General features: G+C 38.4%; 1 protein-coding gene across 2 annotated transcripts in view; it reads right to left on the bottom strand.

Moving 5' to 3' along the window:
- Positions 1 to 4,825: 4,825 nt before the first annotated feature.
- Positions 4,826 to 15,605, bottom strand: part of LOC124020490 (receptor-type tyrosine-protein phosphatase epsilon-like) — a 101,785-nt gene continuing 91,005 nt past the window's right edge. For both annotated transcript variants that reach the window (XM_046335737.1, XM_046335738.1), the window contains 11 exons: positions 15,402 to 15,565; positions 14,974 to 15,109; positions 14,294 to 14,443; positions 13,779 to 13,872; positions 12,085 to 12,135; positions 11,948 to 11,973; positions 9,502 to 9,636; positions 7,531 to 7,656; positions 6,725 to 6,876; positions 6,109 to 6,244; positions 4,826 to 5,267 (listed from right to left, as the gene is read on the bottom strand). In XM_046335737.1, coding sequence (XP_046191693.1) covers positions 5,193 to 5,267; positions 6,109 to 6,244; positions 6,725 to 6,876; positions 7,531 to 7,656; positions 9,502 to 9,636; positions 11,948 to 11,973; positions 12,085 to 12,135; positions 13,779 to 13,872; positions 14,294 to 14,443; positions 14,974 to 15,109; positions 15,402 to 15,565 — 1,245 coding nt within the window. In that variant the 3' untranslated portion in view covers positions 4,826 to 5,192. The remainder of the gene's footprint in view (positions 5,268 to 6,108; positions 6,245 to 6,724; positions 6,877 to 7,530; positions 7,657 to 9,501; positions 9,637 to 11,947; positions 11,974 to 12,084; positions 12,136 to 13,778; positions 13,873 to 14,293; positions 14,444 to 14,973; positions 15,110 to 15,401; positions 15,566 to 15,605) is intronic.

The following is a 15,605-nucleotide window of genomic DNA, read 5'->3' as shown; positions in this document are numbered from 1 at the left end:
TGTATGTAACAGTCCCCTGTATTCTGTATGTAACAGTCCCCTGTATACTGTATGCAACAGTCCCCTGTATACTGTATGCAACAGTCCCCTGTATACTGTATGTAACAGTCCCCTGTATACTGTATGTATATCAGTCCCCTGTATACTGTATGTAACAGTCCCCTGTATACTGTATGTAACAGTCCCCTGTATACTGTATGTAACAGTCCCCTGTATACTGTATGCAACAGTCCCCTGTATGTTACAGTCCCCTGTATACTGTATGTAACAGTCCCCTGTATACTGTATGTAACAGTCCCCTGTATACTGTATGTAACAGTCCCCTGTATACTGTATGTATAACAGTCCCCTGTATTCTGTATGTAACAGTCCCCTGTATACTGTATGTAACAGTCCCCTGTATACTGTATGTAACAGTCCCCTGTATACTGTATGTAACAGTCCCCTGTATACTGTATGTAACAGTCCCCTGTATGTAACAGTCCCCTGTATACTGTATGTAACAGTCCCCTGTATGTAACAGTCCCCTGTATACTGTATGTAACAGTCCCCTGTATGTAACAGTCCCCTGTATACTGTATGTAACAGTCCCCTGTATGTAACAGTCCCCTGTATACTGTATGTAACAGTCCCCTGTATACTGTATGTAACAGTCCCCTGTATACTGTATGTAACAGTCCCCTGTATACTGTATGTAACAGTCCCCTGTATACTGTATGTATATCAGTCCCCTGTATACTGTATGTAACAGTCCCCTGTATACTGTATGTAACAGTCCCCTGTAGGTAACAGTCCCCTGTATACTGTATGTAACAGTCCCCTGTATACTGTATGTAACAGTCCCCTATATACTGTATGTAACAGTCCACTGTATACTGTATGTAACAGTCCACTGTATTCTGTATGTAACAGTCCCCTGTATACTGTATGTAACAGTCCCCTGTATACTGTATGTAACAGTCCCCTGTATACTGTATGTAACAGTCCCCTGTATACTGTATGTAACAGTCCCCTGTATACTGTAGGTAACAGTCCCCTGTATACTGTATGTAACAGTCCCCTGTAGGTAACAGTCCCCTGTATACTGTATGCAACAGTCCCCTGTATACTGTATGTAACACTCCCCTGTAGGTAACAGTCCCCTGTATACTGTATGTAACAGTCCCCTGTATACTGTATGTAACAGTCCCCTGTATACTGTATGTAACAGTCCCCTGTATACTGTATGTAACAGTCCCCTGTATACTGTAGGTAACAGTCCCCTGTATGTAACAGTCCCCTGTATACTGTATGTATAACAGTCCCCTGTATACTGTATGTAACAGTCCCCTGTATACTGTATGTAACAGTCCCCTGTATACTGTATGTAACACTCCCCTGTAGGTAACAGCCCCCTGTATACTGTATGTAACAGTCCCCTGTATACTGTATGTAACAGTCCCCTGTATACTGTATGTAACAGTCCCCTGTATACTGTATGTAACAGTCCCCTGTATACTGTATGTAACAGCCCCCTGTATGTAACAGCCCCCTGTATACTGTATGTAACAGTCCCCTGTATACTGTATGTAACAGCCCCCTGTATGTAACAGTCCCCTGTATACTGTATGTAACAGTCCCCTGTATACTGTATGTAACAGTCCCCTGTATACTGTATGTAACAGTCCCCTGTATACTGTAGGTAACAGTCCCCTGTATACTGTAGGTAACAGTCCCCTGTATACTGTAGGTAACAGTCCCCTGTATACTGTATGTAACAGTCCCCTGTATACTGTAGGTAACAGTCCCCTGTATACTGTATGTAACAGTCCCCTGTATACTGTATGTAACAGTCCCCTGTATACTGTATGTAACAGTCCCCTGTATACTGTATGTAACAGTCCCCTGTATACTGTATGTAACAGTCCCCTGTATACTGTATGTAACAGTCCCCTGCTCCAACATTTTTATTTCATTTTTACTTAACTGGGAAAGTAAGTTAACAAACAAATTCTTACTTATTACCCCGGACGACGCCGGGCCAATTGTGCGCCGCCCTATGGGACTCCCAATCACGGCCGGATGTGATGCAGCCTGGATTCGAACCAGGGAGTTTAGTGACACCTCTTGCACTGAGATACAGTGCCTTAGACCACTTTGCCACTTTGAATAGGATATTTCAACTTAACAGTGACATCTACTGGTTCTCATAAATCATAATATAACTGAATAATTATATACCCCTTCTTCACCACTAGATGGCAGTGCTGGATCACATGTAAGTGAATTGACAGAGAAAAAAGTAGGTTTTTCAATGAATTTAATGTTGCAACCTGGCATTTAAAAGACATTGAGAATCCAAGAGAGGGCGACAATGAAAAGCAGAAAACTAAAGATGAAGAGGTGTGACCTGAAAACACCCTCTTTCATCTTCATCAAAGAACAGATCAAAAATAGGCCGAGAGAGAGAGGTCGAGAGAGAGAGAGAGAGAGAGAGAGAGAGGGGTCGAGAGAGAGAGAGGTCGAGAGAGAGAAAGGGGCCGAGAGAAAGAGAGAGGCCGAGAGAGAGAGGGGCCCGAGAGAGAGAGGCTGTGAGAGAGAGAGAGAGGCCGAGAGAGAGAGGGGCCGAGAGAGAGGGGCCGAGAGAGAGGGGCTGAGAGAGAGAGAGGCCGAGAGAGAGAGGGGCCGAGAGAGAGAGAGAGAAGGGCCGAGAGAGAGAGAGAGGGGCCCGAGAGAGAGAGGCTGAGAGAGAGAGAGGCCGAGAGAGAGAGGGGCCCGAGAGTGAGAGAGGCAGAGTGAGAGAGAGAGGCCGAGAGAGAGAGGGGCCGAGAGAGAGAGGGGCCGAGAGAGAGAGGGGCCGAGAGAGAGAGAGGCTGAGAGAGAGAGGCTGAGAGAGAGAGGGGCCCGAGAGTGAGAGAAAGAGAGAGGCCGAGAGAGAGAGAGGCCGAGAGAGAGAGAGGCTGAGAGAGAGAGAGGCTGAGAGAGAGAGGGGCCCGAGAGTGAGAGAGAGAGGCCGAGAGAGAGAGAGGCCGAGAGAGAGAGAGACAGAGAGAGAGAGATGAGGTTAAGTTAGACCATTCCTCCGGAACAACAACTCACATCTGACAAAGCATCCAACAATTCCATATTCCCAACTATTAAACATCCTTGTTCATTGTGTATCTGACGGGGTTAAAGTTCATCCTCCTGCTGTAATCAACATGTCATATAGAAATAGAGGGGTGTGTAAATGTGGTTATTCTGGGCCTTCAGCTGGACTTATTTCAGATTCCTATACACGGGCGCCCTTATAAAACTGGCATTGAAGCACCACTGGAGTTCATGAGGTAATGGTTTTGGTTGACCCCTGACCTAATCCTTCACAACAATGCAAATGGTGTAAGGCCGTAATGAGGATATGTGTGTTTCATGAGCTTGGTGGTAGCCGGTATACTGTAACGGCACTGAGGTCTAAAGTATGGCATTTACATGGATATATTATTAACAGATGGAGGATCGTTATTTTAAATTAAACACGCCCATCTTTTGTGCTTTAAAAAAAAAATGTATATATATTGTGTCGAGTTCATTTCGATGCCGTTTAAGTTAAAATCGTTTAATTTTACAGGTCACACTGAGTGTTGCATCAGATCAGAACGACTTGTGTTTTTTTATTCCTGTAGTCATTTTTGGAAACTGCATCAGCAGACACCTTCCTATCTAGGTCAAATAATACGTGTCACGTCTAAACGATATGGACAGTTCAAGAATGCATACATTTAACAAAAACATTTTTTTTAAATCCAAACTACTATTAAAGCAATATACATGAATATACAAATGATGACTGTAACTTTTCAGTTTTAACACATTTGTCCGAATGTATCTGTGCTATTCCTTGGTGGTATGCTGGGTGATGTACATGTGCTTCAGAATATGTGCCGTGGATAAAAAAACTGCAGTATGTTTGTATTAGTACTACGGATTTGATTAGTACTACTGATTAGTACTACTACTGGTACCTTGTTATTATATGTGTAGTTGCATGTTGTGCCGTGGATTTAAAAAAACTGGAGTATGTTTGTATTAGTACGACTGATTTGATTAGTACTACTGATTAGTACTACGGATTTGATTAGTACTACTGATTAGTACTACTGATTAGTACTACTGATTAGTACTACTGATTAGTACTACTGATTAGTACTACGGATTTGATTAGTACTACTGATTAGTACTACTGATTAGTACTACTGATTAGTACTATTTGATTAGTACTACTGATTAGTACTACTGATTAGTACTACTGATTTGATTAGTACTACTGATTAGTACTACTGATTAGTACTACTGATTAGTACTACTGGTACCTTGTTATTATGTGTGTAGCTGAATGTTGATTTTCTGTAGTGAAGTAGGCGACTACATCCATCAGGTTAATGGAAACTAATTCTTACAATTCCTTAATATGTAGTTTTAAACTATTATCCTTGACAATAATAATAATAATAATAATAATAATAATAATAATAATAATAATAATGGAGTAACTTGATATTCAATACTTTGCATATTTTTTTTCTTCTGTGTTCTTGATATTGTGCCTGAAAAAACTTGCATTGTAAAGACCTTAATATATATATATATATTTTGTTTTAAATAAAAGGGTTATTTCCAATTCAATAAAAGATAGATGAGATATCACCTCTAGTCACAGATAGAAGCCATGTCAGAATATCTTACTAATTAATATTCACATAACGTCGTTAGAATGCAATTAAATGGAAGGTCTGCTATCGATACGTAAAACATTTACAATAGCGCCTCTTTTCAAAAGGAAACAAGAACGGTCAAAGTAAACACTCAGTCTGAATAAACAAGATGTTTAACAAAAGTACAGTATCATACAACAACTAAAACATGTGAATAAAGAGACTCAAGGTTTAAAAAAAACAAACACTTGAATTTCATTGCAAAATAATTATTATACATGACGTGAAATATACATTATTAATCTTACATTTTGGCATTTACAAATCTTTGTCCGTTGACGTACAGTATATTACAGCGAGGGATGGAGTTTTTAGTTACAGTAAGGACAAGTGCATAGCAAAATAGAAAACCTTTCAATCCTTCTAAGGACTAAACACAAAGCCTGACCAACCGGTATTAAAAAAAAACTTTAAAAACAACAACATTTGAACAAAAAAAATGTTTGTAAGGCAAATATTTCATCATTTAAAATTGGCATAGTCTGAGAAAATGTCCACAAAGTCTTGTACCACGCGGTAGCAGAAGTCGTATTGTTCCTGGGGAAAGAATTTGAGAACCATCAGGGAGAATTCTAAACACGACTCCGGTATTTAGATTCTAAACAAGACTCCGGTATTTAGATTCTAAACACGACTCCGGTATTTAGATTCTAAACACGACTCCGGTATTTAGATTCTAAACACGACTCCGGTATTTAGATTCTAAACACGACTCCGGTATTTAGATTCTAAACACGACTCCGGTATTTAGATTCCGGTATTTAGATTCTAAACACGACTCCGGTATTTAGATTCTAAACACGACTCCGGTATTTAGATTCTAAACACGACTCCGGTATTTAGATTCTAAACACGACTCCGGTATTTAGATTCTAAAACACGGTATTTAGATTTAGATTCTCCGGTATTTAGATTCTAAACACGACTCCGGTATTTAGATTCTAAAACACGGTATTTAGATTCTAAACACTCCGGTATTTAGATTGTAAACACGACTCCGGTATTTAGATTCTAAACACGACTCCGGTATTTAGATTCTAAACACGACTCCGGTATTTAGATTCTAAACACGACTCCGGTATTTAGATTCTAAACACGACTCTGGTATTTAGATTCTAAACACGACTCCGGTGAACTAACATGTAATGTTCGCTGTGTCGATGTTTTACGTCCGTTCTGATCGTTTTACTGTAAAGCCAGAGCACCAAAGACAAATGTCCATTCTGTGTTAAACTTAACGGACAATAAATGATTATATTATCTATTAATGGCATTGCGACCGATAGATACTTGGTCTATTATAATGGGTGCTAAACTATGTTGATTCTTTGGAAATGAAAATAGGTTTATAAATGGTGATCTGTGTTAAAGTCCTCACCACGGTCTGGACCATATGTGGCCTCTGCATCCGTAAACTCTTCACAGTCTGGAAGACGTCCAGTAGGCCCTCAGCCTTGACCCGCTCCAGGATATTGCTCAGTGCAATGAACGTACCTGTTCGCCCTGCACCAGCACTACACAACAAAACATTCAAGAAAAACAGTGACTTTTGGGGTTTTGTGACTGTTGTAATGAGTTGCTATAGTAACAGTAACAGTCTTGCCTAAAGAATGCTCAACAAATTATACAAGTAAAAAGGTGTTACCATAGTAACAGTAAATGTGTAATAAAGTGTTACCATAGTAACAGTAAATGTGTAATAAAGTGTTACCATAGTAACAGTAAATGTGTAATAAAGTGTTACCATAGTAACAGTAAATGTGTAATAAAGTGTTACCATAGTAACAGTAAATGTGTAATAAAGTGTTACCATAGTAACAGTAAATGTATAATAAAGAATTGTTACAGTAAATGTGTAATAAAGTGTTACCATATTTAAATTGGTCTAAGAGTGTTACAGTAAATGTTTTAGGTAACAGTGAAGTGTATATTTAAAAGTCTTCCCAAAGTAACATATTCCACCACATGGTGATGAGGGTCAGAGTCTTAGCTACCTGCAGTGTACGATGATGGGATGGTTTCCTGACTGCTGTTGCTGTCTCTGCACCGAGGCGATGATGTCAATCATTCCTTTCCCTTCGGCTGGGATCCCGATCTCTGGCCAGCCGTGAAAATGGAAGTGGCGGACCAGACGTGTCTGCTTATCCTGAAACATGCAAACCCAGGTTTGGAAAGATAATGTAGCTGTCAGGATGCTAATTGTAGCAACATGCTAGGTGTGGAAAGATAATGTAGCTGTCAGGATGCTAACTGTAGCAACATGCTAGGTGTGGACAGATCATTTAGCATTGGGAGCTAATTTTAGCAACATGCTAGGTGTGGACAGATCATTTAGCATTGGGAGCTAATTTTAGCAACATGCTAGGTTTGGACAGATCATTTAGCATTGGGAGTTAATTTTAGCAACATGCTAGGTTTGGACAGATCATTTAGCATTGGGAGTTAATTTTAGCAACATGCTAGGTTTGGACAGATCATTTAGCATTGGGAGCTAATTTTAGCAACATGCTAGGTTTGGACAGATCATTTAGCATTGGGAGCTAATTTTAGCAACATGCTAGGTTTGGACAGATCAGCAATAGATAGTTTTGCAATACGCTACTTTCTCGTGATGACTGTCAACATCTAATTTGGGTTGAGGGTTACAAGATTAGCAATATGCTAACACGACAAACACTTTATTCCTGTGATTAATCATGGACTCCTCTAGAGGTAAGAAGAAGGTTAATAAGGTTAATGTCTCAATAAACTATTGTTTTTAGGTCCCTCACTACCTCTGGGTATTTCCGTGTAAACTTACTGGGCCATAGGTGAGTACCAGATCCCGTACACTGAAGCTGTCACACACAGTGCATCCCTTCATCTCTACAGTGTAGTCTCCATAGGTCACTGAGTCCTCTGTGGGCCAGTACTGGAAACACTTGTCCTGCAGGAGACAGTCAGGAGATTAAGACTGAGTACTGGATAGCATAGTGATTCTATTCCCATCAGATAATAGAAGACATGTTCACGAACAGTAGCCTACTATAATATTACAATAACTCAACACATAGAAGAACAGTACACTACTGCAATATTACAATAACTCAAATCATGTTAGAACAGTACTCTACTACATTATTACAATAGCTCAACACATGGAGGAACAGTACTCTACTACAATATTACAATAACTCAAATCATGTTAGAACAGTACTCTACTACATTATTACAATAGCTCAACACATGGAGGAACAGTACTCTACTACAATATTACAATAACTCAACACATGGAAGAACAGTACTCTACTACAATATTACAATAACTCAACACATGGAAGAACAGTACTCTACTACAATATTACAATAACTCAACACATGGAAGAACAGTACTCTACTACAATATTACAATAACTCAACACATGTTAGAACAGTACTCTACTACAATATTACAATAACTCAAATCATGGAAGAACAGTACTCTACTACAATATTACAATTACTCAACACATGGAAGAACAGTACTCTACTACAATATTACAATTACTCAAATCATGTTAGAACAGTACTCTACTACAATATTACAATAACTCAACACATGGAAGAACAGTACTCTACTACAATATTACAATAACTCAACACATGGAAGAACAGTACTCTACTACAATATTACAATAACTCAACACATGGAAGAACAGTACTCTACTACAATATTACAATAACTCAACACATGGAAGAACAGTACTCTACTACAATATTACAATAACTCAAATCATGTTAGAACAGTACTCTACTACAATATTACAATAACTCAAATCATGTTAGAACAGTACTCTACTACAATATTACAATTACTCAACACATGGAAGAACAGTACTCTACTACAATATTACAATAACTCAACACATAGAAGAACAGTACTCTACTGCAATATTACAATAGCTCAACACATGGAAGAACAGTACTCTACTACAATATTACCATAACTCAACACATGGAAGAACAGTACTCTACTACAATATTACAATAACTCAACACATGGAAGAACAGTACTCTACTGCAATATTACAATAGCTCAACACATGGAAGAACAGTACTCTACTACAATATTACAATAACTCAACACATGGAAGAACAGTACTCTACTACAATATTACAATAACTCAACACATAGAAGAACAGTACTCTACTACAATATTACAATAACTCAAATCATGTTAAGAACAGTACTCTACTACAATATTACAATAACTCAAATCATGTTAGAACAGTACTCTACTGCAATATTACAATAACTCAACACATAGAAGAACAGTACTCTACTACAATATTACAATTACTCAAATCATGTTAGAACAGTACTCTACTACAATATTACAATAACTCAAATCATGTTAAGAACAGTACTCTACTACAATATTACAATAACTCAAATCATGTTAAGAACAGTACTCTACTACAATATTACAATTACTCAACACATGGAAGAACAGTACTCTACTACAATATTACAATAACTCAAATCATGTTAGAACAGTACTCTACTACAATATTACAATAGCTCAACACATGGAGGAACAGTACTCTACTACAATATTACAATTACTCAACACATGGAAGAACAGTACTCTACTACAATATTACAATAGCTCAACACAAAGAGGTCCTAGTTTTGGATCCTTGCTAGCGGTAGACAACTAAGATGCAGTAGTTAGTAAGTGAATAGCATAGAGATATATCATATAATATGAATTGTTTAAATGCTATTTCTTCGATGGAATATCCTTCCTACCTGCTCCCTCTCCTGTAGTTCCGTCAGCATGACGACGGAGTGACACTTCCACTCCCACGCCATCCTCCAGTAGTCCTCTACCGTGTGAGATAAAGGACCCTGGGTCGCTATGAAGTAGTCCTTCTGCCTGTAGCCCTGAGGACACCCCACCACAGTACAGGCATTACCACCATGTCAGACAGGTACAACTTCCTGTCCACCACAGTACAGGCATTACCACCATGTCAGACAGGTACAACTTGATTGCAGCGTATGAATATATACTTTAATATACCTCACAAAATGAATATATACTTTAATATACTGCAAAAACAAAAACAAAACTAGCTATCGATAAATATGACATTGATTCACGTTTCCTCCTTGATATAGTAGTGAGTATTGTAGTGTTTACTCATTGATGTAGTAGTGAGTATTGTGATGTTTACCCATTGATATAGTAGTGAGTATTGTAATGTTTACTCATTGATGTAGTAGTGAGTATTGTAATGTTTACTCATTGATGTAGTAGTGAGTATTGTAATGTTTACTCATTGATGTAGTAGTGAGTATTGTAATGTTTACTCATTGATGTAGTAGTGAGTATTGTAACATTTACTCATTGATGTAGTAGTGAGTATTGTAACGTTTACTCATTGATGTAGTAGTGAGTATATACTTACATCTATAAATGAAGCATTGATGTAGTAGTGAGTATATACTTACATCTATAAATGATGCATTGATGTAGTAGTGAGTATTGTGATGTTTACTCATTGATGTAGTAGTGAGTATATACTTACATCTATAAATGAAGCATTGATGTAGTAGTGAGTATTGTAACGTTTACTCATTGATGTAGTAGTGAGTATTGTAACGTTTACTCATTGATGTAGTAGTGAGTATTGTAACGTTTACTCATTGATATAGTAGTGAGTATTGTGATGTTTACTCATTGATGTAGTAGTGAGTATTGTAACGTTAACTCATTGATGTAGTAGTGAGTATTGTAATGTTTACTCATTGATGTAGTGGTGAGTATTGTAACGTTTACTCATTGATATAGTAGTGAGTATTGTGATGTTTACTCATTGATGTAGTAGTGAGTATTGTAACATTTACTCATTGAAGTAGTGAGTATTGTAACGTTAACTCATTGATGTAGTAGTGAGTATATACTTACATCTATAAATGATGCATTGATGTAGTAGTGAGTATTGTAATGTTTACTCATTGATGTAGTAGTGAGTATTGTAATGTTTACTCATTGATGTAGTAGTGAGTATTGTAACGTTAACTCATTGATGTAGTAGTGAGTAGCGTAATGTCTACTTACATCTATAAATGAAGCATTGATGTAGTAGTGAGTATATACTTACATCTATAAATGATGCATTGATGTAGTAGTGAGTATTGTAATGTTTACTCATTGATGTAGTAGTGAGTATTGTAACGTTAACTCATTGATGTAGTAGTGAGTATTGTAATGTTTACTCATTGATGTAGTAGTGAGTATTGTAATGTTTACTCATTGATGTAGTAGTGAGTATTGTAACGTTAACTCATTGATGTAGTAGTGAGTAGCGTAATGTCTACTTACATCTATAAATGAAGCATTGATGTAGTAGTGAGTATATACTTACATCTATAAATGATGCATTGATGTAGTAGTGAGTATTGTAATGTTAACTCATTGATGTAGTAGTGAGTAGTGTAACGTCTACTTACATCTATAAATGAAGCATTGATGCAGTAGTGAGTAGTGTAACGTCTACTTACATCTATAAATGATGCATTGATGTAGTAGTGAGTATATACTTACATCTATAAATGATGCATTGATGTAGTAGTGAGTATATACTTACATCTATAAATGAAGCATTGATGTAGTAGTGAGTATATACTTACATCTATAAATGAAGCATTGATGTAGTAGTGAGTATATACTTACATCTATAAATGATGCATTGATGTAGTAGTGAGTATATACTTACATCTATAAATGATGCATTGATGTAGTAGTGAGTATATACTTACATCTATAAATGATGCATTGATGTAGTAGTGAGTATATACTTACATCTATAAATGAAGCATTGATGTAGTAGTGAGTATATACTTACATCTATAAATGAAGCATTGATGTAGTAGTGAGTATATACTTACATCTATAAATGATGCATTGATGTAGTAGTGAGTATATACTTACATCTATAAATGATGCATTGATGTAGTAGTGAGTATATACTTACATCTATAAATGAAGCATTGATGTAGTAGTGAGTATATACTTACATCTATAAATGATGCATTGATGTAGTAGTGAGTATATACTTACATCTATAAATGATGCATTGATGTAGTAGTGAGTATATACTTACATCTATAAATGAAGCATTGATGTAGTAGTGAGTATATACTTACATCTATAAATGAAGCATTGATGTAGTAGTGAGTATATACTTACATCTATAAATGATGCATTGATGTAGTAGTGAGTATATACTTACATCTATAAATGAAGCATTGATAAAAACGACCCCCCTCTTCTCATAACTGCATAATTCACTGGGTTTGAAGTCATGTATTAAACTGGTGATAAGTCAGTAAACTCTTGGCCTCTTCTCATGGACATAATCACTCTGTTGAAGTCATCTGAAACATACAATCCATATTAAACTGGTGATAACTACAAAGACCGACAGTACACAGAGTATATCAATGATACACAGAGTATATCAATGGCATAACAACTCAACCTACCGATAAAAACCGACCCCCCCTTCATTGTAACTGCAGAATTACGACATGGGTTTGGCGTTTTAATGACGCGGCACTTTTGTTTTGGCCATATTTTTTAGCTGTCAGACAAAGTGTGCAGGCCTTCATTCTGAGCCCTATAGACCCTGGTCAAACGTAGTGCACAAAATATGGAATAGGGTGCAATAGTAGTGCACTAAATAGGGAATAGGGTGCCATAGTAGTGCACTAAACAGGGAATAGGGTGCCATAGTAGTGCACTAAATAGGGAATCGGGTGCCATAGTAGTGCACTAAATAGGGAATAGGGTGCCATTTGCGATGCACAGTAAAATGCTCCTCCAGATCCATTTCCCAAACACTATTTGTAAGATGAGAGACAAAACGTATCACTCAACCTAAAGAACAGCAAAAACAATGAGCGTTGTTTTAACAGAGAAAACAACAAAACAACAAGATCTCTCAATGTCACACATCAAGGTTTAAAATATATGAATACCAAATATGAAAAGGTGGTTTAGGTTAGGGTTAAGGTTTGGGATAGGGTCAAAAATTATGATTTTCAAAATGAGTTCCAAGCACTGTGATTAAACCGGCGATCCTTGGAGACGTAGCTAATGCCCTAGCAAGGCGCGGGTCTACTAGATGGTAACAGGGACTCACGTCGCCCCCCCCCCTAGTGGACGTTATAGGAAACTGCCATGGAAATAAATGTCCCTGTAATTTCCCCCTTCCCATTACACCAACACACATCTTAACTCACTAAAGGTGCGGCCCTTAACGGCCCTACAACCGAACGGTCTGAGGAAAGAGCAGATGAATTAGGGGTGGAAGGAATTGGATCATCTGCGATGCTGTCACTGTTGATTTATGAATAGATCACCCGTATTAGATGCCTAAAAGCCAGCGTTTCAAATGGCACCCTATTCCCTATATAGTGCACTACTTTTGACCACAGACCCTATAGACCCTGGTCAAAAGTAGTGCACTAAATAGGGAATAGGGTGCCGTTTGAGACACACCCTAAAATGCTCCTCCAGATCCATTTTCCAAACACTATTTGTAAGATGAGAGACAAAACGCATCACTCAACCTAAAGAACAGCAACAACAATGAGCGTTTCATCAGATAAAACCACAAGACTCCTGACTAAAAGGATCTCTCGATGTCAGTCAGGCATCAAGGTTTAAATATATGAATAACAAATATGAAAGATACAAATTATGATTGATTGATGATGAAATATAAATAAATAAATATATGAATACCAAAAATGAAAATGTGACATATACAATGGATTTCCCGGGTTAATTCTGCATGAATGCAATTTAGGTGAGCGAACCAAGGGAATAAGGGATTTGATAATATCTCTTGTTTCGTTCTAAATAAGGCGGGGGGGGGTTATGAACACAATATAATCTGTGGGTCACAATCTGTCACAAGTTAAAGAATAACTGCATGACGTAATGTAGAGTTACTGGACTCTGAGGGGAAAACAGATCTCATTCAGGTTGTTGTAACTTTTCCGGCGTTCCTTACATGGAATAATCTGGAGCACTCTGTTCTTCTTCATGTTGGCAGGGAGATTTCCCATCCTCATGTTCTCCTTCATTATCCTCATGTTGGTCAGTTTCTGGACGATAAAGGGGGGGGGGGGGACAGGAAAGTGTCAGGATGTAAATGTACACATAGATGACTTAATATTTTTTACCTTTATTTAACTAGGCAAGTAAATTAAGAACATTTTTTTTTTTACAATGGCGGCCTACCCCCCCTCGGACAAACCCTCCCCTAACCCGGAGGACGCTGGGCCAATTGTGTGGCGCTCTATGGGACTCCAGATCACGGCCGGGTTGTGACACAACCGCTGAGCCACCCGGGAGGCCCAAAAATAAGAGCGATGCAAATTAACATAGAATAATTTATACCCGATGTCCACAATTGCTATTATAAGCATACACAGACTTTCAGAGATTCTAAGCTGCATGTAGCAATGGGCTCTATCTTATCAACTACAACCCTGTCAGAGAAGAGAGAGGACCCCTGGCTCTCACTTTGAACTCTTCCTCCAGGCCGACCCTGTCGAAGGGGGCGTGGGTGTTGTGGAGTTTGTGCAGGTGTCCTTCTAGAGATGACACGTCCAGTTCTGTGTCTCCGTACAGGTAGTATTCCAACAGGGCCTGGTAGATGAACGAGTACTGAATCTGGAGGCCACAGAGGAAGACAAACAGATATTTAGAGCACTAGAACAATAGGAATGAAAGTCCATACACTTTGATAATTGATTCCAAATGAAGAAGCTGAAGAAGAAGTAGAAACTGGAGAAGAGGCTGAAGAAGCAGAAGAAGAAGAAGAAGAAGAAGAAGAAGAAGGAGAAAAGGGAGAAGAAGAAGGAGAAGAAGAAGGAGGAGGAGAAGGAGAAAAAGGAGAAGAAGAAGAAGGAGTAACTGAAGAAGAGGCCAAAGAAGCAGAAGAAGAAGAAGCAGAAGAAGAAGAAAAAGAACAAGGAGAAGATGAATCAGATGAGATCAAGTGTGGTGTTCCACAGGGATATATTCTTGGACCTCTATTATTTTCTAGTTTACATTACAAATACATATTTAGAACACTGTAGTAGTAGGAAGGACAATGCTTACTTTTGGACAGTTGCTAGTCCCTAGTACTAAGAGAAACATAGACTGATGCATTGAGAAATGAAATAGTGTTGTGACCCTGTTGATTTGAGCCTACTCACGTCTGTCTGTACAAGCTGCGAGCGCTGGTCTCTTATCTTGGACACAAAACCAAAGACGTCAATCTTCTGCTCTTGGTGCATCATGTCAATCACGCCGTCAATCACAATGAAGGTCCCTGTCCTTCCCACACCAGCACTGCAGAGACAAAGAACAGAGAAGGCCAAGGAGTCATCTGAGAATCATAGCATGATTCTACACCTGCATTGCTTGCTGTTTGGGGTTTTAGGCTGGGTTTCTGTACAGCACTTTGAGATATCAGCTGATGTACGAAGGGCTATATAAATACATTTGATTTGATTTGATTTGATTTGAGTTAGATCTCTCTCTCTCTCTTCCTAAAGACCGGGGGGGACGTAACCTTCAGGTTACTATATACAGTACAATAGTTGAAATGTGCCTAAAAGACTACATCCCCAGTATAAAGTACCTGCAGTGAACCACGATGGGCCCAGCGAAGGAGGAGTTGACCGTCTTGACTTTCTTGAGGAACTTGAGCATGCCGATGGGGGAAAAGGGCACCCCAAAATCAGGCCAGCTGGTGAAGTGGAGCTGGGTGACCAGCCTGGAGGGCTTGGTGCCGTCACTGGCCTGCTACAGGAGGCGACACACAGAGCAGGCATACAGAGTCATT

This window comes from Oncorhynchus gorbuscha, unplaced genomic scaffold (assembly GCF_021184085.1).
Source record: "Oncorhynchus gorbuscha isolate QuinsamMale2020 ecotype Even-year unplaced genomic scaffold, OgorEven_v1.0 Un_scaffold_836, whole genome shotgun sequence".
Lineage (NCBI taxonomy): Eukaryota > Metazoa > Chordata > Actinopteri > Salmoniformes > Salmonidae > Oncorhynchus > Oncorhynchus gorbuscha.
The sequence above is the reverse complement of the archived record's forward strand: the minus strand, read 5'-3'. Positions and strand labels throughout refer to the sequence as shown.